Source organism: Ochotona princeps, chromosome 23 (genome assembly GCF_030435755.1).
Source record: "Ochotona princeps isolate mOchPri1 chromosome 23, mOchPri1.hap1, whole genome shotgun sequence".
Lineage (NCBI taxonomy): Eukaryota > Metazoa > Chordata > Mammalia > Lagomorpha > Ochotonidae > Ochotona > Ochotona princeps.
In genome coordinates, this window is record NC_080854.1 from 17,365,906 (window position 1) to 17,388,103 (window position 22,198).

The 22,198-nt window shown below is 41.3% G+C and overlaps 1 protein-coding gene across 1 annotated transcript in view; it reads right to left on the reverse strand.

Moving 5' to 3' along the window:
* The window catches only part of NNT (nicotinamide nucleotide transhydrogenase), a 79,140-nt gene that overhangs the window by 41,057 nt on the left and 15,885 nt on the right, over positions 1 to 22,198 (reverse strand). Inside the window, exons 6-9 of the mRNA XM_058679980.1 lie at positions 21,168 to 21,355; positions 1,867 to 2,000; positions 1,372 to 1,563; positions 707 to 860 (exon numbers count right to left, since the gene is read on the reverse strand). Of these exons, the coding sequence (XP_058535963.1) occupies positions 707 to 860; positions 1,372 to 1,563; positions 1,867 to 2,000; positions 21,168 to 21,355 (668 nt within the window). The remainder of the gene's footprint in view (positions 1 to 706; positions 861 to 1,371; positions 1,564 to 1,866; positions 2,001 to 21,167; positions 21,356 to 22,198) is intronic.

Sequence of the window (22,198 nt, forward strand, 5' to 3'; positions counted from 1 at the left end):
CAAGTTTTCCACCATACATTATTTTTTTCACATAATTATTTTAACTATTTATTTGAAAGACAGGACAACAGACAGATGGAGAGTTTCCATCTCTGGACTCATTTCCCAAATGACTGCAACAGACAGAACTGGATCAGGCCGAAGCTATGACACCATAATTCCATCTGTGATTCCCTTCTGGGTGGCAAGGACCCAAATACTCGAGCCATCACCTGCTACCTCCCAGACTGCGTATCAGCAGGTTGCTAAGCCTCTAGCTGGGTCAGAGCCAAGACCTATGACTCGATGCAGGATGTCATTGCTCTGGGGAGTGTTTAATTATTGTGTCAAAGGCCCACTCCCTGATACATCTTCTCATCTCATTTTTCCATAAATTTTGTGAAGTATCTTCACGCATGATTACTGAGTATATGTGATATAAATAAAAATATGAATGCATATGTTTAACTGTGTTCTATAAGAGGAAAAACTATTACTATCCTGTATATAAAGTGTATGTTTTCATTTCAGTATCAGTACAGAGGCAGTCAATCAACACTGTCTGCAACTGTACAAAAAGGGGACAAGCTACACACTGGTGGAAAGTCAAATCCATCAGACCTAATCACTAATGGGATCAAAATAACAACAGCATTTCATTTACCAATGCTAACAACTAAGGCATTACAGAGATCCGTCACGGCTGAGCCGGAGAGTGGGCGCTCACCTGCTGTGTATGCTGAAGCCGTGGTCAGCGTCTTCCGGAAGGGGGTAGTGGTTGCTGCCTTCTCAGCTTCCAGCTCGGCCACTGTCTTCGGCTTTACTGGGGCACCTTCAGGGATATTTTTTGGTGTGGGAGCTGGGAAAATCACTTCACCATCCTAACAGAGATTGGAAGTTACCATTTTTTTTAAATGGCATTTTGAAAACATTTACGGAAGGCAGCTTACTGCTGGAAAAAAATTACTTTTCTTTCAAAAGCAATTTTATATAAATACATGCACTTTATAACATTTTACATAAATGTATGTGTTATAAATACAAGATGTATGTTAAATACCCATAGATACAAAAATCTGTATGTTCTAAGACATGTGAAAGAATACAGTTCAAACCCTTAAAAGCAGGTAGGTGGAGAAAATATTCAGTATTTATTCAATTATTTGCTTCTGTTTCTTAAAATTAACATATATTTTCAGTGAGTCATGTGTGCCTGGCCCTGAAATATTTTTCTTTACATTCTCCTACACTCTTAAACAATTACATTGGTACAAACTGGTACATCAATACATTAAAATACATCTCAATTCCAAAAGAGAACTTTTTCCTCAACAGAAATCTTAGCACAAATATATTTTCAAAGCCACGGGAGGGACATATCTCACCACCTACCTTCATTACTACAGTTCCTCTAATGACATGACCCATGGTACCAAAGTCAAAGTCGTCTTTCACTTCAAAATAAAAATTGTCTTTGTCTGGGCTGATGGCTTTCAGGAGCTTGGTGATATTGTTGGAATAGAGGGTGCTGGCCTGCGTGGCCATTCGGCTAGGAAGGTCAGTGTAGCCTATATGAGTAACTCCCTAAACGAACAAAATCACAGTCAGAAAGGTCTGCTACTTAGGGCTCACACTCCTTCCAGGACAATTCTTATTCACAATAACTAAGTTTTTAAACTATGTATCCATATAAATATACACACACTCAGACACACACACATAACAGACTCAGATACACACACGTAACAAAAATTCTAAACGGGCCTATTTAAAATATTTTCAGGTCTTTAAAATATTTTCCTATTTTGCTAAATATGAATAAAACAGCCTCGCACAAATCTCTAAAGATGAGAAATCATTCATAAATAAACAACTTTTTGTATATACCTTATGAATATAAAGTTCTCCTGGCTTAGTGGTTTCAAAGTTTCCTCCGGCCTCAGCAGCTAAATCCACGACAACAGAACCTTCCTTCATGGACTCAATCATTTCTTTACTAAACAAAACTGGAGCCTTTTTACCTAAAAAAAAAAAAAAAAAAAGAAATAAGAAGAAGAAAGAAAATTATAATTTTCTACAGTTTTATAATTCTTCTTACTGCGCCATTCTCTGGACCTTCAGCAACTGAACAGCTAACAGACCTCTCAAGAGAGTGCTCATTATTTTAAGCAAGAAGCAGGATGAGTGTGAGCTGCAGAGTTCTGTGTCACCAGTGAGCTGGGAGCAAGCCTGACTACCTGCACAGGAAGCAGATCTCAGAGCTGCCTGTCCCAACTGGTTTATATCTAGTTTCATTCATGAAAAGGCAAACATTTTGTTTGGTATTAAAAAAATAAATAATTGAATACATAGCAACAGTCCATCAGAAAACTGAGCAATTCATGGAGGTGACAAATGTGAAGGGTGTATTCAATACTACTTTATCCATTGCAAAATCAGACATTTCTAATGGCATGAGATTTTATTTCCAACAAATTATCTTACGCTACCTTCACTTAATACAGGATAACTCCAAGGAGAAGCAGAGAGTACTATGAAATGAAAAGAGTAAGATATAACTGTTCCAAAAGGTTTAGGTATCACATATACACTTTTATTCCCACTCAATATTAGCTATTCTGGCCCATGGTGCATCTAGGTATAGCTAGTGCTGGAAATAGTGAGGATTCCACCTGAAACAAAGTTCAGGCTGCTCAGCTCTCCAGTGATGAAGATTTGGCTCATACAAACTGGAAATTTCACAGTGCTGATCTGTGCTTTCTAGGTATTCCCTTTCCTTGCTGAGCCCCGCGCTCTGTTCCTGTAGTGGGTGAAAGTGTTCCCCCCATTTATTTGCACCCTCCAGTCTCAGGTGCTCATGCTCTACATCCTTTGGGAGCCAAGTTTATCCCCCTTTGACTTCTGACTGTACCAACTGAGCCATCAACCTCACAACTTTTATTTGACATTCTAACTCATTTCTCCTGCCCATTCAGTCTCCCTACAGCAAGATCAAAACCACTTAGGTTCCCTGGAAAACATCAAATGCACAACCTATTCTCTCCTCTGATTTTATTCATTTGATCTTCACAAAACAGTGTACAAGCATTGAGACAGGCACACATCTGCATCTTATGAAATAACTCAAGGTATTTTGCCTGTAATCTTACTCTGAAATCCAATCACCTTTAAAAAAAAAAGATTGATTTACTTGGAAGTCAGAGTTAGAGGCATAGCCAGAGAATGAGAGAGAGGTGTCTTTCCTTTGCTGCTCCACTCTCCAAGTGACTATAACAGATGTGACTGAGCCAGGCTTACACCAGGTCTCATACGGCTTCCGAGTCCTAAGCACTTGGGCGATCTCTGCTGCTCCTCCCAGGTCATTTACAGGGAGATCAATGCCAAATGATGAGGCGAGGTCATGAACTGCTACCTATATGGGATGCTGGTATTGCCCAAAGCAGCTTTACTAGCTACACGGCTGGTTGCCCAATCACTTTTTGCCAGCTCTTTCTCAAATCTTACTTACTTTTTTATTAACATAAAGAGAGGATTTCACATACTTAATTTTTACTGTTCCAAGAAGAGACTATACTTTCTTCCTTTCTCTCTCCCTCAGTCCTCCTCCACTTTTTATTTTTTTTCCCACCTTCTGCAAAATCACATTTCCAAGTCATTCTACAATCACAGGTCCAATTTACTGCCATCCATGATATTCAACAAAAACAAAGACCATTGCCCCACAGGAGCACATACAAGGGCTCAGGCAACCACCACATCACAAGCTGTCCATTTCATGTCTCTATAGTCTGTGTATTCTATATTAACTGCCAAAAATCAGAGAAGATATATGACATTTATCTTTCTGGGACTGGCTTATTTTGTTAAGCAAAATGGTTTTCACTTTCATCCATTTTCTTACAACAGACAGGACTTCTCTCAGTTACCACTGGAATGAGAATATTCTTTCCCACAGGGTCACCTAGTAGTGTACAGACTGAGGGCATTTTCTGTTAAGATTTATTTATTTTTATTGCAAAGTCAGATATACAGAGAGAAGGAGAGGCAGAGAGGAAGATCTTCTGTCCAATGATTCACCCCCCAAGTGACTGCCAGCAGTCAGTGCTGTGCCAATCTGAGCCAGGAACCAGGAGCTTCCTCCAGGTCTCCCATGCAGGTACAGGGTCCCAAGGCTTTGGGCCATCCTCGACTGCTTTCTCAGGTCACAAGCAGGGAGTTGGATGGGAAGCAGAGCTGCTGGGATTAGAACCGGTGCCCATATGGGAATCCCAGCTCCTTCGAGGTGAGGACTTTAGCCTCTAGATCGTCACTCTGGGCCCTGAGGGGATGGTTTTAACAATTAAGTTTTAAAATGTACTTAAAGTGTGGGCATCTGGCTCAGTGGTTAAGTTGCTACTTGGGATGCCTGCAGCCCAAATCAGAGTACTACTGCAAATCCCAGCACCTGGACTAATCCAACTCCCTAATTTGCATCCTGGGAGGCTGCAGATGATGAGTTGAGTCCCTCTAAGCCATGTAGGAGACCCAGACTGAGTTGCAGGCTTCTGACTTCAGCCCAGCCAAGCCCTGGCAATAGCAGTCACTTGGGATGTAAATCGTCAGAGGGGACATCTTTTTCTTTATACTTTTCAAATAAAACAAAAATAAATAGATCCTTGTATTTACTTAAATCAAAGAAGATTATGCAAAGATATAGAATTATATGTTAAAAACAAATTGGGGGGACCCAGCGTGGTGGCCTAGTAGCTAAAGTCCTCGGCTTGAATACACCGGGATCCCATGTGGGCACTGGTTCTGGTCCCGGCAGCCCTGCTTCCCATCCAGCTCTCTGCTTGGGCCTGGGAAAACAGTCGAGGCCGGCCCAAAGCCTTGGGACCCTGCACCCGCGTGGGAGACCTGGAGGAAGTTCCTGGCTCCTGGATTTGGATTGCCACAGCACCGGTCATTGTGGTCTTGGGGAGTGAATCACTGGTCGGAAGATCTTCCTCTCTGCCTCTCCTTTTCTCTGTGTATTTGACTTTCCAATAAAAATAAATCTTAAAAAAAATAAATCTTAAGAAAAACTGAATTGGGAAATGAAGATATGTTACAGTAGGCTTCTCTACTTCTGAGTTAAAAGTGGACTCCCAACGAAACAGTTAATATGCCTTGACAATATGATACTAGATTTTCTACCCTGGCCTATACCTACAATGCAGTGACACATTTAAATAGCAGAATATTAAATGTGTAACTGTTACTTAAGAACTACACTACCGCAACAATATTAGGGAAATGCTGGGAGCAGAAAAAGAAATGGGAGAGAAAGCAGGGAATCCCTGTACCTAAAAAACATGTCATGGGAAATAAGAATAATAATAAAATAAATAAAAGCCAATAATAAAATATTTGTGTTTAAAATATATACACAATTATTTCATACACTTAACACATAAAACACTACATAGATTATGGCATTTAAAAATGAATCAAATATCCTATAGTGTTTAACAATTCCAGGATATATTTGAATGTCAAGACTAAGTTCTTTTTTCTTTTCTGTGCTTCTCCTTATCTTCAAAATGTACTAATTTTGAAATTTCAGTGAGGGCTACAGGGAATAAAATGATGAATGTTAACAGTGCAGCTGCTTCAAGTACTCACATGTGGATCAATTTTTTGAAAATCTGGAAAGTACAGAAATGAAAAATTAAAAGCAGAGGCGGAAAAATAAAGCCAAAAGGGCAGCAGGGTAGAATAAAAATTGCAAGTGAGCAAATCCTCAACAGCTTAGGTCAGGAAAGGGAAAGCCTGAGAAGGCAATTCCAAAACTTCTAGTTTTCTAATTTCTACTTTTCTAATTTCCAAAATATCTACTTTTCTAGGCTGGTATGATAAAACTGAATGATGATGGATTGCAGCTTTTCATATTGGAAAGAATAAAAGGGATAAGATGATTAACTAGATCAAAACTAATGGTGAAAGAGACTCAACTCGCAAAGCAAAAGAACAAAACCAAAGAAAACCTTGATGCACCTCTTTCTAGTTTGTGGATGAAGAAACTAAAACACTAGTACATCATTAACGAAACTAACTACCCGTCTACTGGGGGAACAAAAAAGTAAAGACATCCTAAAATTAAAACAGCAAAAACTACAAAGAACAATATCAATTTTAAAAATGAAAATGTAGACACTAAGGCCCACAAAACACATGAGAAAAACGTAACAAAACTCTCACAGAAGTGGAAAAATCAAAACACTAAGATTAAAATAGGTCAATAAATACAAATAGTCAATTAAAAAAAACATTAAAAATCAAAGAACTTTGGTACAAAAAATAAGACACTTTTTTCCTTTTTGCCTAATAAACCAGCAGTGTCAAAACATCATAGTACTTAATGCTGGAATGAACAATTAGCTGGACACCAACTGATAAAATTATCCCCTGCAGAATCTTTTAAGAAAGCAGAATTTAGGGTCAGGGTTTGTAGAGTCGTACATTAGGCTGCTGCACAGGACCCTCACTCCACACCTCTGACTGCCTGGGACTGAGTCCCACCTCTGAATTCCAGTCCAGGTTTCTACACCCTGAAAGGCAGCAGGAGATGCCAGGAGACCCTAACCCTGCCACCCACACGAGTGGAACCTGACAGAGTGCCTGCCTCCTGGCTTTAGCCTAGCCCAACCAAGCTCCTTGTAGGCATTTAAAGACTAAACAAGCAAATGGAAAATTCTCTCTCTCTCTCTCTCTCTCTCTCTCTCTCTCTCTCTCTCCCCATCACTCCCTCTCTTATCGTCCTTACCTCTCCTTTATGCTGCCTTTCAAATGAATAAACAAACAAAACTGAAGGAAAAAGGGAAAGTAGTTTATCAAGCATTTATCAATTGCCTGAAACTGTTGATATCCATTCATCTAGTCACTCTACTGTTTTGCTTATTCCCCTTCTAAAGTAGAATTAATTCTGGGGAAATAAATGAAAGTACCAACATACACATTACACAGAAGAAAAATGTCACAGGAGCACTATGTTTAATATAAATTAAAAATAAACTGAAAGTCCAACTTTGGGGAGCAGTCAAATAAAACAAAGTAAGTCCAAAAGAAAAGTTCTGCAAAACATTAATACATGTCTTACAAAGAGTTTCTGGTGATTCATAGTTATTATATTAAGGGAGAAACCTTATGATATTAAATTAAAGAAATAAAGGGAGACTGTATCTTGTCTCAACGTTATTAAAAATGCACTGGTAAAAGGTTGAACAGGAAGTGGCAAAATGTTGGCAGTTTTTATCACTAAGTGGAGGGATCCCCAGAGTTCTTTATTTTTTATTTTGTACTTTTCTGACAAAAATCACACATCATCTTTGTAAAAAATAATATAATGTACTTCTTCAAAATCACAAACGCTTTCTCCTTTGAGTCAAAGACATGATTTCAGACTTGGTACTGAAAGATTAAAATCACTTAGAAAAAACATTAGATCAACCCGCTTACTCGCCAACTGAAAAGTCTTCACTTGCCCTGCCTGTTACAAAGAAACTTCCAGTCACTGTGAATGAGGCTATGTCATCAGCACAGACTTCCCTAGGGTACGAGTGGAGCAGGTGTTTGGTGTCCTGTTTAAGACACTGCATGGCACACTGGAGTGCCTGGGGTTCATTCCCAGCACTGCTCCAACTCCAGCATCCTGCCTCTCTACCTTCCAAGTAAATAAGATTTTTTTTAAAAAAAGTAAAGCAAAACACATGAAAGCAGAGACACAAGTAAAGATGCGTAGCCAACAGGAGGATGTGTACACTCATCTTACGATGTGTAACACAGGAACATACACCTGAAATTTATTGCAAATCCTTCAAATATGCTGAGATGAACCATATACCTAACAGACAGCCTTGAGAAGGTTCTAGGTGCAGGAATAAAAGACAATATGATTGTTTTACGTGTTCAAAACCTAACTGCAGAAGAACGTGGAAGAGTTAATGAAAGAAGGTAGATGAAAGCTGAAGGCACAGCTGAGCTTTGGCTTTTGAAACTCATTTCTGTTCATTTTGTCACTTATTTGAAATAAGTGGTACACGCAAAAACACCATGGCATTTACCAAAACCAGCCCTCACTAAAAACAGCAATGATTCTAACAGAAAAAAATTAACAAGGAGAGAAAAATGTTTTTTAATTTCCTGGCATAATACAAAAAAAAAATCTGGTGCAATGTCCAACTTCATGAAATCATGAAATATTTTTTGCTCCCTGCTGGTATGTGAACATTAGGTTCCCCTCTACGGTTACGCAGTTCCTTCTCTGTTGGGAGTTACTGCTATACTTTTGCCAAGACAACTGTGGGCCACAGCACACCCATAGTCACCACTCAAAGATTCATTCATTCATTGACTTACCTAATGCTTCATGCTGCCCATGAACAGCACAGATGGGAAGGAAAATTCTACAGTTAGCTCTAGGACCCAGTATTTTGCAACTAAAGAAAGCTGTACTTAAAAGTTTGCCAACAGATTTATTACTGAAACAGATGAATTTATCACTGAAACACTCATGTAAGAATTTAATTGAAGAGTTTCCCACTTGGTCGGCCTCATTGATTTGGCATGAGTAGGGGAGTAGAGCCTTGAATTATGTGCACAAAGAAGTGACTACTGACTAAAGAAGTACCTCAGCCATGCACACTGTTTCTTGACATATGCAAATAAGGATAGAATTCTTGTCAATTCATTTTAATATTATCAAGTTTTAAATCACCTTTTCAAAACCATGCATTTTCTTAAATGGATACTAAGATGTAGTTTCACAAAGTATTAAAAGCTGCTAAAAACAACTAATTCCTAAAAATAAGTCTATTGATATGTAGTAAAAAGAATGCATCATGGTGTCTCTACAACACTAAATTCAAAGAGTGAGTTAGCAAAGGTTAAGGATTTACAAGAAAAGTCTTGTTAATACAAGTGTATTATATCTCTGAATGAGTCAGACCTAACATGATCATCTGGAACCAATAAATTTTCAGATTCAATCTTATTGTGGGAAGAATCAAGGCCTCACAGACAACTTTAATCACCCTAAAAACAAAAAAAGAAAGAATGAAATTAAGAATAAACCACATTATTTACTGGAATAATTCAATGGCATATAATCAAATGGGGAAATTCCTAACTTCCTGGCCTGTAAGCTATCAAATTAAACAAAGTCTCAAGAAAAAAAACTTTCTACTTTAATAAGAACATGGTATTTTTGACTCTACCCTAGCAAATGATTAACAATATAAATTATAAAGTACATTTATCCAACTCAAAACATACTTGTGATGAACAAGTACTAGAAAGACAACACTGTCTTCCTAGTAATGCAATACTGTATACTCACTAAATGACAAATCAACCAATGAAAGCCAAACATCCTGAACTTCAGGGTTAACTCATTAAGAAACTTTGTACAATATTACACGGAGCATTGTAACACTTATCTACCCAGGATCCATTTCCTCCTTTGGTCACCACTCCCATCTCCATTCTCTTGTCCCAGTCCATGAGTTTCAGGACAGATGACCTGAGAAAATTCTCCCAAGGCAGGTCTGCCTAGCCTCTCAGCGGTCTCTTCAGGCCATTAGTGGCTGCATCAGAAACCCAGGTGTGAGCTGAGCCGCATCTCATTGTCCCATTCCACATGGAACGGTTCAGGAATTGGCATGTAACCCAGTTAAGGTAAGAAGAGCAACAGAAAGGTAGCTTAACGTTCTGAACAAGGAATTTCCTTGTTCTTCAAGAGGGAGCCATCAGAAGTGACCTACAGTGTGCTCTGGGTGTGTTATTACACCTGCTGGAGGCCTGCAGTAGGGACCACCTCCTGCAGATTCCAGAGGACCATGCCCTAACCCACATCAACCCAAAGCTACAATTAGACTGTTTTCTGTTGGGATAACTCAAAAAGAAAATCTTCTTCCTTAAGGCAGATTAGACTGTGTTGAATTGCTGTCTCCCCAGCAGCATAAAGCATTCTAACACACCCCAAAGGCTCTTCTGGAAATTTAGAATTGCAGACGGAGTTAAAGTATTGAGTCTTATGCTTAAGAAACACAGTGATGAGGTCAAAAGGGTTTTATCTGCACGTGTAAGTATATGAGAAGAGGAGACAGCTGCTCACACAGTAGATGGGAAGGGGAAAGACTGCTGAATCTCTGCTCCACTGACCATCCAATTTAACCAGCAAGGCAGCACACACAGCAAGCTCTAGGTGCAACTTGTACCTCTTGGTGCATGATCAGAGAAGCTACAGACAGCTATGTCCACGAACAGGATCAAATTCTAACACACATTTCGAGTACTTTATATGTGAGTTCTAGCCCTGGAACTAGAGGAAGGCTCTCTCTGCATAATTATCTGTATAAGGAATCAAGATCAAGATGCCGAAGAGTTGATTTTTTTTTTAAAGATTTATTCATTTTATTATAGCCAGATATACACAGAGGAGGAGAGACAGAGGGGAAGATCTTCCGTCCCATGATTCACTCCCCAAGTGAGCTGCAACGGGCCAATGCGTGCCGATCCGATGCCAGGAACCTGGAACCTCCTCCGGGTCTCCCACGCGGCTGCAGTGCCCCAATGCATTGGGCCATCCTCGACTGCTTTCCCAGGCCACAAGCAGGGAGCTGGATGGGAAGTGGAGCTGCCGGGATTAGAACCGGCGCCCATATGGGATCCCGGGGCTTTGAAGGCGAGGACTTTAGCTGCTAGGCCACACCGCCGGGCCCTGAATAGTTGGTTTGCACAAACTGAGTGCCTTGATATTTCTAAATGCAGTACTGAACAAATCAAGATGGCGGAATAGGGTAAGGACACGTTTATACAGACGGAAAAACATTTAACCAGGATGAAGCAGAGAGGACACATTTCAGGAAATAGGAAGGGACAGAACAGCAGAGGGGTACCTGAAGACTGACAGACACAGGAAAGCAGCAGACACAGCGGTGTGGTGTTGCAGAGACTGATACTCCAGCACGGAGATCTAAACTCCAACAGCATCCGGAACTCCACCAGCAACCAGGTGGGAATGGACTTTTACTGGGAGCTTGGGTGGTGAACCCAAACAAAGAACTGTCCGTCCTGCTAGTCCATTTGATTTGACCAAGCACAGAGACAGAGCAGCAGATCTCAGATGGGCAGTGCGAGAACGGAGTGGATTTCACAGTCCAGTCAGTCCCTTTGAGCTGAATTGGGCGCCATTTTGTGTAAGGAGGAAAGGGTGAGGGAAGGGACGGAGCATGCGCTGAGCTGGGAGTGAGCTCATTTCTGTCTCAGTGAACTGCAACGACGTGGCATTCTACGGGTTCCACTCAGGGCAGGTCTGGGATAGCCCTCGGATCTGACGGCCAGCAGATCAAGAACCTTAGTGGTTGTACATCAGGTGCCATTTTGGGCACTGTGGCAATAACTTTGGGACTGCAGGGGACAACAATGAACTGCGCATGTGCTGATCTCGCGAGAACTTGCTGAGGTCCGAGATTACACTGGTCCCGCAGGAAAATAATACTGACTGTGTCATCGTACGGGTCAAAATAGGTCCGTGTGGCACCCAGACCTAATGTCCAATAGGTTCCGGCAAGATCAGCGCCACCAACCTAATTATATAGGACACCTGGTGTCTCTCTAATCCTGGGACCTGTTCCAACCGGAAGTGGGAGAAAGGTTGCAGAGACAACGGTGCAGCCTCAGCACCGTATCACAGGAGGTGGTGAGTGGTGAGCCAAGAGCTAGGGCTGTGGAGACCACAATGGAAATCTCACATAAGAACCCAGACCTGGAACTTGCTGGAGGTTGTGGTACAAGTGGCTGCAAGGAAAAAGTTGTGTACCAACCGCAATAAGTAAAATCGCATTGTAGACCTGTGGGTGACACAGCTTAGAAACCTACCCCAAGGAGAAGACTCTGCTAACCAGAAGTACAATGAACAAGAGCAAAAGAAGAGACAAAGGCACAATGAATATTACCGAAAACTCTCCTGCATGGGAGCAAAACCCTATGCCAATCTCAGAGTTAACTGAGGAAGACATCGAGAAAATGGGGCACACAGAATCCATAAGACTCATTTTAAAGATTCTGATCAACAATGAGAAGCTCATGCAAGAGTTCAAAGAATTCAAGGAAGCAATAAAGCAAATCAAGGCTGGTATATCAGAAATTAAGAACACAGAAGAGCAAATTAAGAGTACAGTGGAGAGTCTCCAAAATAGAATGAAGAAAGCAGAAGAAAGAATCTCAGAATTGGAAAGTATTTCCTGTCACCAGGGGGAAGCAAACAAAAAGCTGGAAGCAGAGCTGGATCAGGCCAAAACAAGTATTCAAGAATTGAAAGACATTATTAAGAGGCCAAATCTAAGAGTTATGGGAGTCCCAGAGGTGCAGAAAGAGAAGCTGAGTTTGCAAATGTATTTAATGAAATAATAAAGGAAAATTTCCCTAATCTAGAGGAAGAATTGGGAAACAAGTTCCAGGAGGGGCACAGAATTCCCAACAGGCTTGACCAAAAGCGATCTTCACCACGACATATGATAATCAAGCTCTCTTCAATTGAACATAAGGAAAAGATCCTTAAATGTGCACGTGAAAAAAATCAATTGACATATAAAGGAATCCCAATTAAGCTCACAGGAGATCTCTCACAGGAAACTCTACAGGCAAGAAGAGAATGGAGTGACATATTCCAGATTCTAAAAGAAAAAATTGTAGGCCTAGGATAACATATCCAGCAAAGCTTTCTTTTGTCTTTGAAAATGAAATAAAATTCTTCCACAGTAAAGAAAAGCTAAAAGAATTTGCCTCTTCCAAACCTGCCCTACAAATGATACTTCAAGATGTTCTCTTGGCAGAGAAGAGGAATAGCACCTACCAAAACCAAAGGCAAATGGGAAGAACATCCCAGTAAAATGACAACAGAAGACTAAACCAATGAACAACCCATTCCTAAAATGACAGGACCAACGTAACACCCATGTGTATTAAACTGAATGTAAATGGCTTAAGCTCAATCAAACGTCATAGATTAGTAGAATGGATTAAAAAACAAAACCCATCTGCTTATTGTCTGGAGGAGACACACTTCAACAAAGATTAGCGGAAACTATATCACATGGATTTTGTTATTCTCTGTTAGTTTCAACTCTTCAAAACACTTCCTTCGGATTAAATCCTTCAATGACTCGTAGATCATATGGCAGCAACATTTTCTTCAAGAAGGTTCTTGATTTTCATTTCTTCAGCTACACATTAGTCATTTAACAGCATGTTATTTAACTTCTTGGTGTTGTAAATTTCTTTTTTCTTCCTGCTGTTGATTTTGTTTTGTGGCTCTTCATTTAAGGGGATGTATAGTAGCTGTGTAATGGAGACTGTCATATCTAATAACATGTCATTTAACTTCATGGCATTGTAAATTTCCTCTTTTCTTTCTATTGTTGATTTTGAAACATGAATTTTCATTTAAGGGGATGTACAGTAGCTGTGAAATGGAGACTAACATTCAGATGTGAGGATGTAGTGTGGTATGCATTTCTGCTTCCAGACAAAAATGGACTTACAATGAAACTATTTACTATATCTTGACAATAGGATTCTGGACTCTCTGCCATTGTCCAGGCCCACAATGATGGACATATGACTGAGTATGAAGAACTATATGTTAGTAATGATATAGAGGAACTGGGGGGGAGGGAACTGGGGAGGGGATAAGGGAATATGAAACTGTACTATAAAATAATAAGAATAATAATAAAATGTATAAAAAAATAAATGCAGTACTTACTAAACATGATGATTCAATCACACTTCAGCATATTGAAAACAATCTTTGAAGATTCAAATAATAAAACTAAAAATTTTCATACCATAAAAAACACTTTTGTAAACATTTTAAAGGATTCTATTAATTTACTTCTTATAGCTACAAAATTCTGTATAGATAGGAATTAAATTAGTTCATATTTTACCAAAACTCCATAAGCTACAGGAATTCTTCAGTAAAACAAAAACAATATACCAAGCTTAAGTGGTAGCACAAATATGGACATAAATGATACTCCTGTGGAAACCATAACCATTTTGTATGCTCTCCAATACATATATAGATGTTTACTAGCTACCAAAGTCCTTTAAAAATTAAAACAAGCATGTATTATACATTCTGACTTGTGGGTTGATCTACTGCGGTAACAGCTATGTAGCTAAAGCTAGATTATTCTAATGAATACACAAGAACGCATAGGGAAATTCAATGAAAGGGACACTGAGACCCCTGAGTGGGCAGTACCAGAAGCATTTTCGTACTAGAGACAACTCCAGCTTTCCTGCCCTCTGGAAGGCAGGGGGCTGTCAGGCGGCAGGCCCAAATGCTTCCCAATCTTGCAACACATTTTGGAGAAATAGCAGACCAAACCAGAATAGAACCCCACGCCATAAATTTTCCTAACAGAGTGTTTGTTCAATTTTGGCCCACTCACTCACTAAATGTGCTTAAACACACCCGAAGAAATCAAGACTGACAAATGGCAACGGAAAACGCCACACTGTTGGCACCCTCTCCTTGATGACAAGTTGCTTTGTCTGTGTTGAAAGCTACAAAGAGGTATGTAGACAGCCTGTGGTCACCAACCCTTGATGTCGCAATATGCAAATATTTCTCTCTGTCCTTCAAAATTCTCCAAATAGATGAATCTTTGTAGAAGTAACATTACAAAAAGGCAATACAGTCAGGAAATACATATAAAAAAGAAGAGGATGTCTGATGAACCCAAGCGTAAAAACTATTACTATAAACTAAAAAGTGGGCATTGCTCATCTACAGCAAAGAGTTTTATCTCCAAACAAATCCACAATGCATATAGAAGAAGGAAAAGAACAAGCTGAAAGACAAGCCCTTATTTGAAGAAAAACAATGTTATCCTTCTAGAATTACACAAATGGAGAGCATCAATGACTCTTCTGTTGCCTCAAAGTGCAAGTTCGAAAGTTACTGCAGAAAAATCATTCTTCTTATTTTTTAAACATTTACTCGTTCACTTATTTATTTGAAATACAGACTTTAAAAAAAGAGAGAGGGAGAAAAGCAGAGAGAAAAAGACAAATTCCATTCACAAATTCACTGCCCAAACTGCTGCAAGAGCCCGTGAGGGACCAGGGGCCAGGCTGAGGCCAGCAGTCAGGAACTCCATCATGGTCTCCCGCATGAGAGACAAGGGCCCAAACACTGGGGCCGCCTTCCACTGCTTTTCCAGATACATTAGCATTTAGCTAGGTGAGAACAGCCAGGACTCAAAGCAACACCCTGAAACAGGATGCAACATTGCAAGCTGCAGTTCAATCTACTATGCCATACCATCAGTCCCCAAAATCATTTTGTACATTACTCCCAGTGGTGAAAGTAGATTCAAAGATGTATTCAAGACGGATTCAAGGAGACAGGCAGCATCAGGCTGATAACAAGTGCTGGTTCTCCAGGCGACTGTAAAACATCTTTGGTTCACTCTAGTGTATGGAAAATATCAGAGAAAAATTTCTCCCTCCCAATACTTAAAGGTCATGGAAAATTTCCACCAGGATTCTTTTGGGGTGTATTTTACAGATCTTAACAGCTACAGTTAAACAGAAAATAAATATAAAAAAAAGAGGACTGCTACCTTAATCTGCATTATGTCTGAGATTCAGTTACATGAGTCCTATGGTATATAATTTACAATGAAGTCACAAATGATTTACTTCCTGTCCAGAAAGACACTAACTCCTAAACAGACTTGCCACTACTAATTCTATCTCCTGAAAGCTCAAATGACAAACTGGACCTTTATCCTTGTTCTGAATAATTTAGCAGAGCTAAGTTCCTACTGTTAAATCAGCTTCTGAAATGTTCCTGTCAGAAAGCAAGCCAGCGGCGTGCCCTCTTTTTCCCTTGGCAGCACTGGAAGAAATAAAACAGATTCTGCTAATCAAGACTCAAGAAAAGTGCCCAGATTTTTTTTTTTTTTTAGTTCAGCTTTTCTGGACCTACTGTTGCATACAACACGGGTCACTCCATGACCAGCATACACCTGCCACACTCCAGAAAGGCACAAGTGAGGGGTGAGTGGACACAGCACTGTAATAGGAAGCCCTAGCAAGATGCTGAGAGTGCAGAAAAAAAAAATGGCTGCTGTTGCGGTAGGAGGCAGCAAATGAATGCAGGAAGTGGCAACTGGCTTGAACTGGATTTAAAAGGGCAGGGATAACATTGCAAAGAGAAGCAATATGCGTAAAGGCATGGAAGTATCCGGGTCTCTGTAGAGGTAACAGCAGCCAGCCTGCCTGAAATCGGGCTCCAGGAAAGAGACATTGGTTTAAAAGGAGACCCGCATGCTAGATCAGAAGCAATAAATACCTTACCTAACCGTACAGACTCCATAGCTCTGGTGCGGGGGGGCAGGAAGCTGTAATCCAGCCCTGACCAATGTGGATGCCTCTGCCTAATGATGCTGGGAGCTCGACTGGCCTAAGAAACTGAGCAAAACTTCAGGCCTTGCCATAATCACAATTCTATTGCTAAGGACGAGCTGTAAGATGGGGAGGGTATGGGCAACGAATCTACAGGACCACATAGAGCGCATGAGTTTTAACTAAGTAGCCATCAGGAACGATCTGCCACGTAGTTTGAACAAAGGTGAACTTACAATGTACCCCACAGCATCCTTAACTCTCAGTGGGATTTAGGGAAAACTTGTCCAAGATACACTCAGTGCAAAATCATTAGGATTCTTCCCTTCCTCTCTCACTTCAGAACGCATTTTCAACCTAATTCACTCCACTGCTAACTAAATATTTAAAGCCTATAGCAAAAGTCTCTCTAAAATAGTCCAGGCTGAAAAATGACTCATGTTACAAGATATTTTAGCTGAAAATGTTAGGAACACAGCCTGAACATGACCAGTGTTCAAAGCTAACTTATTTTTAATGGCGGAGCTGAAGGGCAAAGAGCTGAATGGGAAATCGGGGAGCTTTTCCTGAAGCTCAGAGCATCACACACTGGGACCATCAGCTCTTTCCTGCTGTATCTTTACCAAGTGAAAGTGCCACCTATAATCCATGACCCTGTCTGGAGGGGCCTGTATGAGGGTATAAGACATCAAGCAGCACAAACTGGCTAATTACAGAACTGCTTCATTCTACACGTAGTCTACATTCTCGGGACCTTCAAGAGTCTGTAGAGAATTTGAATTAGGGGCAAGTATTTGGCCTAGCAGTTGAGACACCACTTGGGACACCTACCCCCATACTGGAACATCTGGAAACTGCTTCTGATTCCAGATTTCTGCACAAGTGCACGCCGGGAAGTAGCAGGTAATTGCTCAAGTACTTGGCATTCTGTCACCCATTTGGGAAACCCAGACTGAATTCCAAGCTCCTGGCTTCCACTCAGCCCAGTGTTGATGTAGACACGGGTACAATGAAAATCTGCCATCTCTCTGAGGTGGCTACTTGAAACGCGCTACGTGACACTCTGATTTGTGTCAAGTCCTCACTCAGCTTCCTGTGCGTCCATGGGTTCTCAGCTTCGAGAATTTCTGATGACTGACTTAGTCCCCTGGAATCTATTCATGAAAAACTTGACAGCAACTTCTTCCCTAAGAGCTTGAGCGGAGGAGGACATACCCTCAGATGCAGGCAGAGGCTCGGAACGTAAACCAGAAAGTCTAATGCCAACAACCCTATGTCCCAAAGAGCAATTTTAACTTCATGTGATTTTTCAGTCACTTTACTAAATGCTTTCAGTTTTCAATCCCTTAGAGGTACAAATGCGTTTTTTAAAAAATCAGTATTTTCCTTATAATACCCTAATAAAATGTTCTCTTTTGCTTTTTTTTCTCTTTTGGTTTTTAGAAAAAAATAAGTTCCTTCTCAGAAAGTTTTTCTTAAGAGCAAACTGTGGGCCAATCAGAGTGCTTGGTTCTAGTCCTGGCTATTCTATTTTTAACCCAGCCTTCTGCTCATTTTTGGACCTGGGAAGGCAGAATTAGATGGCTCAAGGTCTGTACTTTGTGCAAGATGAATGTAAAGTTCATGGTTCCCGAAAGTAGGAGAGGTTCATTTTATTTTAAATATAATTTTAATTTTAAATGCATAAATAAAATTTCATCAAGCAGTCTTTTTTTTTATTTATTCATTTTTTTATTACAGCCAGATACACACAGAGGAGGAGAGACAGAGAGGAAGATCTTCTGTCCAATGATTCACCCCCCCAAGTGAGCCGCAACGGGCTGGTGCGCTACGAAGCCGGGAACCTGGAACCTCCTCCGGGTCTCCCAAGCGGGTGCAGGGTCCCAATGCATTGGGCCGTCCTCGACTGCTTTCCCAGGCCACAAGCAGGGAGCTGGATGGGAAGTGGAGCTGCCGGGATTAGAACCGGCGCCCATATGGGATCCTGGGGCTTTCAAGGCGAGGACTTTAGCCGCTAGGCCACGCCGCCGGGCCCTCATCAAGCAGTCTTCAAAACCGTCCCACAACTTGACCCTTTATTAAAGTACACTAACTTGAAACTACTTAGAAACATTAAGCTATCACTGGGCAAAAGGCATACCCTAAAACGCAGTAACAAGGCTTGAGTTATCACTTTTGCCTTCATAATCAACAACAGATCCACTATGTTCAATTTATCCTAAGTTCTTTATTAACAGTACGCAGTTGACGAAAACGAGGTTCCTGGTATCATTTATCGCAGGAGTAAATGTTGTGGCTCCCTCTGCTGGCCACTTGCTGCATCTCCTCTGCTCGCACATGACCTGGCCCAGGCAGCTAGCTGCCTGCCTCTCAAAGGTCAGCTAAATACACCTCTCTCCACACCTTCAGAGCCAGCTGGGAGCAGCTGAGTCTGGAGCCACCGCCACAACAGGAGAGGACGTATCCTAAAATACCCTCCTGTGACGGCTTGAGGCTGAGTTCTGTACCCACTGACAGATTTCACAACTACCATTCTAAGTCCCTTGACCTGCTGCCTCCTGCAGCTCACCAGGGACCTAATGGCCCTGCATCTCCACCTCATCTCACCCACTCTGGTAGCACGGGAGTGTCTGGAAAGACTGGCTTGCCTTTCACCTGTGCGATCAGAGGATACAGCAGGCCAGGGACAGACTCTCCCCCGAGCTCAGGGATCTGGTGCCTGCCACTGGATTTACTATATTAGCCAGATTGTGAGGAAAGTGTGCCAGGAAAGAACTTCTCCCATGGCCTCATGATAACTTCTAATTCTCCACAAACCCTAGAGAAACTATCCTTTAAATCCTCATCAACTGGCCCACCTTCTTTCAGAAAGGAAAACGAATCAGAACTGGCCTAGTCTTCACTATTTAATTACAAAAGAAATGAACAGGGAAGGGAAGAAGAAAGAACATAAGAGGTAGATAGTCGGGGCTGGTGCTGTGGTGTAGCAAGCTGAGACTCTGCCTGTGGTGCTGGCATGCTATATGGGCACCAGTTCCAGAGTTAACTGCTCCACTTCCTATCCAGTTCCTTGCTAATATGCCAGAAAAAAGCAGCAAAGGATTGCCCAAGTCCTTGGACTCCTGCACCTATGAGGGAGACCCTGCAGAGGCTCTTGGCTCCAGGTTTCCAGTCAGCCCGGCTGTGGCTGCCATGGCTATTTGGACAGCAAGGCAGCAGATGAAACATCTCACTCTCTCTCTCTCTCTCCCTCTCTCTCTGTAACTGTCTTTCAAATAAAAAAGCAAATAAATCTCTTAAGAAAAAAACTACCATTTCCTGACCAATGAACACTTCCTGGTTTAACACCAATCACACACTGAGTATAAAACATTCTTTAGCAGATGCATAGGGACTGATTTTGTGGGGCAATGAGTTAAAGTGCCACTTGGAACGCCTGAACACCTGATCTCCCATACAGCGTGCCTGCTCCCAGTCCACCTGCTCTGTTCCCAATCTGGCTTCCTGCTAATGGACCTGGGAGGACAGAATTTGATAGCTCAAGCACTGGAGTTGCTGCCACCACAGGGGAGACATCTGGAAGTTCTGACCTCATGAACTTTGGGCTTCTGCTGGTCCAGCCTCAAATATTGTTGGCATTTGGGAAATGAATCAATCAATGGAATATCTGTCTCTCTTCTCTTGGTCATTCTGCTTCTTAAATTCATTATTTTTCAAAAGATATTGTAAAGGGTCTAGAGAGAAGCTCCTGCCATCAAAATCTCACAACTTCGTTGAAAGGATGAAACATGATAAAGGAAATGCCTGAAAAGTAACAATGTGTCATGTGCTTAAGCAAAAAAAATGCACACTGGAAACTCCTTTACACATACACAGAGTCCCCTCATTATTCTGAATCAAAAGTCTTAAGCAGAATAATAACCATCATTTTTAATTAATTTCAGATGCTCTGTACCATTTTTCATCATATTTTTCATTACTATGTGAATGTCCTACAATCAAGTATAATACGCTAGCAAAGGGAACAAAAAATAAATTAAAAGTCAATCTGTGAAGGGTTTAAATGGAGCAAACAATTTACAAATCTAATATTGTACACAGGATGTGATATGTGAACACAGTTATATGAAAATACCCAGAAGGGCCCATCGCGGTAGCCTAGTGCCTAAATCCTTGCCTTGCACACGCCAGGATCCCATATAGGCACTGGCTCATGTCCCAGCTGCTCTATTTCCCTTCCAGCTCCCTGCTGGTGGCCTGGGAAAGCAGTCAAGGATGGCCCAAAGCCGGGAGACCCAAAGGAAGTTCCTAGCTCCTGGCTTCGGATTGGCTCAGCTCTGGCCGTTGTGGCCACTTGGGGGAGTGAATCAGCCGATGGAAGATCTTCCTCTGTCTCTCCTTTTCTCTGTAAATCTGACATTCCAATAAACAAAATAAGTACATCTTTTAAAAATAATAATTATAGCAAAGTGCAAAATACCCAGAAAAGATTATACCTTCAGGGATCATTTCTATAGTTCGTGAAAATCCCCAGGAAAAAAAAAACCTGGAGGCAAACGCAGCAGGTAGTTAATGACTGGTACCTCCTGGGATTGCAGTGATTTTTGTGACATCTTTCGCCTTGCCCAGCACTTTTATAGTAGAAAACTAGTCTTTTCTGAAGCAAATAGCATATTGAATAATTGTTCACCTTGACTTTGAGAAAGCCACCGGTGCGGTGCTTCGAGCTGGGCGTGCACGCCTACCTGGGATCAGCGCCGTGCTAATGAGGATGTCCACCTCCTTGCACTGCTCAGCAAACAGCTTCATCTCCGCCTCGATGAACTCTTTGGACATTTCTTTTGCATATCCTCCCTGCCCCTCGCCGGACTCCTTCAGGTCTACCTCCAGGGGCTCAGCCCCGAGAGACTTGAACTGCTCCAGGGCTGCAGCTCTAACGGTGATTAGTGAAGATGGGGAGAAAAAAGAAAATGCGGTTCTATGAATCCTGTCATACAGAAATCAAGATCATCGTTTTCACTCACATTTTTAAGAAAAACAATTCCATGTATTTGGGAGTGAAGGGCAGGCTGGGCATTTCAGCCAAGCAATGTTAGGACCCTTGCAACTCCTGCCAGAATGCCTGCGCTTCGCTCTCAGCTCCATTCCCACTTCCTGCTTCCTCGCTCGTACACCCCAAGAGGCAGCGGGTAACGGCTCCGGCGCGTGCCCTGCCACCCACGTGACAGGCCTAGACTGAGTTCGGGCACTCAGTCTCACTCAACTCAGATGTGCCCCAGTTGGGGCATCCATGAACCACAGAATTCTATCTCTACCCCTCCAATAAATAAGTCTCGACAAAAATATCAAAATAAAAGATGCAGTGGCTGCCAAACTGAAAATAAACAGTGTTATTTAAAGAAAAAGAGCTTTCTTTTAATCTTCTCACTAGATGACTGTTTCTGTGTTTTCTAAAGGCAGGTAACAATTTTACGATATTTTTATGAGAAAGGAAAATGATTGGAAATTTCAACTTTGTCTTTAGTTGCTAAAGGAGCTGCGTCATCCAGTAATGGATCACATTTCCTGTGGCTCCAGGCTTGATAATGTGTCACCTCGGAGGCATTAACATCTGATAGAATTCAAATCACTCTACCTGGAGTTTTCATGGAGGACTTTTCCCACATAAATGTCTCAGAAGCATTTTAGTAAAATCTTGCTCCCCATCTCATTAAACTATGTAAGCTCAGTTTTTAAAACTATATAAATGTTACCTACACACTCTATCCTGGTTGGA